This window comes from Corvus brachyrhynchos, unplaced genomic scaffold, assembly GCF_000691975.1.
Source record: "Corvus brachyrhynchos isolate BGI_N302 unplaced genomic scaffold, ASM69197v1 scaffold1832, whole genome shotgun sequence".
Taxonomy (NCBI): Eukaryota; Metazoa; Chordata; class Aves; order Passeriformes; family Corvidae; genus Corvus; species Corvus brachyrhynchos.
This window is the reverse complement of record NW_008236620.1, coordinates 23,258-24,191: the sequence shown is the minus strand read 5'-3', so window position 1 is coordinate 24,191 and position 934 is coordinate 23,258. Positions and strand designations below refer to the sequence as shown.

The 934-nt window shown below is 60.6% G+C and overlaps 1 protein-coding gene across 1 annotated transcript; it reads right to left on the bottom strand.

Moving 5' to 3' along the window:
- Positions 1-2: 2 nt before the first annotated feature.
- LOC103624805 (zinc finger protein 586) lies at positions 3-710 on the bottom strand (the record flags this gene model as incomplete). The annotated part of the gene is made up of 1 exon (XM_017726392.1): positions 3-710. A coding segment is annotated over exon 1 (708 nt), but the record flags the coding sequence as incomplete, so codon positions are not given.
- Positions 711-934: the final 224 nt, after the last annotated feature.

The window sequence follows — 934 nt, the reverse complement described above, 5'->3', positions numbered from 1 at the left end:
TCCCCACACTCATAGGGCCATTCCCCCGTGTGGATTATCTGGTGGCGGAGCAGGGTGGAGCTGTCTCTGAAGCTCTTCCCACACTCCCCACACTCATAGGGCCGTCCTCCAGTGTGGATCCTCTGGTGGCGGATCAGGTTGGAGCTCTGGCTGAAGCTCTGCCCACATTCCCCACACTCATAGGGCCGTCCCCCAGTGTGGATGCGCTGGTGGACGATCAGGCGGGAGCTCGTGCTGAAGCTCTTCCCACATTCCCCACACTCATAGGGCCGTTCCCCAGTGTGGATCCTCTGGTGGCGGAGCAGGTGGGAGCTCCAGATGAAGCTCTTCCCACATTCCCCACACTCATAGGGCCGTTCCCCAGTGTGGATCCTCTGGTGGCGGAGCAGGTGGGAGCTCCAGATGAAGCTCTTCCCACATTCCCCACACTCATAGGGCCGTTCCCCAGTGTGGACCCTCTGGTGGACAATCAGGTTGGAGCTCGTGCTGAAGCTCTTCTGGCATTCCCCACACTTGTAGGGCCACTCCCCGGTGTGGATCCTCTGGTGGCGGATGAGGCTGGAGCTGTGGCTGAACCTCTTCCAGCATTCCCCACACTCATAGGGCTGTCCCCCAGTGTGGATCCTCTGGTGGACGATCAGGGTGGACCTCTGGCTGAAGCTCTTCCCACATTCCCCACAATCATAGGGGCGTTCCCCAGTGTGGATCATCTGGTGGCGGACCAGGTGGGAGCTCTGGCTGAAGCTCTTCTGGCATTCCCCACACTTGTAGGGCTTCTCCCCAGCGTGAAGCTGCTCATGGACCACCTGGTCTGAGCTCTGGCTCAATCTCTGGCTGCCTTCCTGGCACAGGGTTGGTCTGTCCTCCTCAGAGCACCCTGGGCTGCATTTGCAGCCCCTTCTCCTGCGGGGTCTCCGCGCTTTTTCATCCCCGT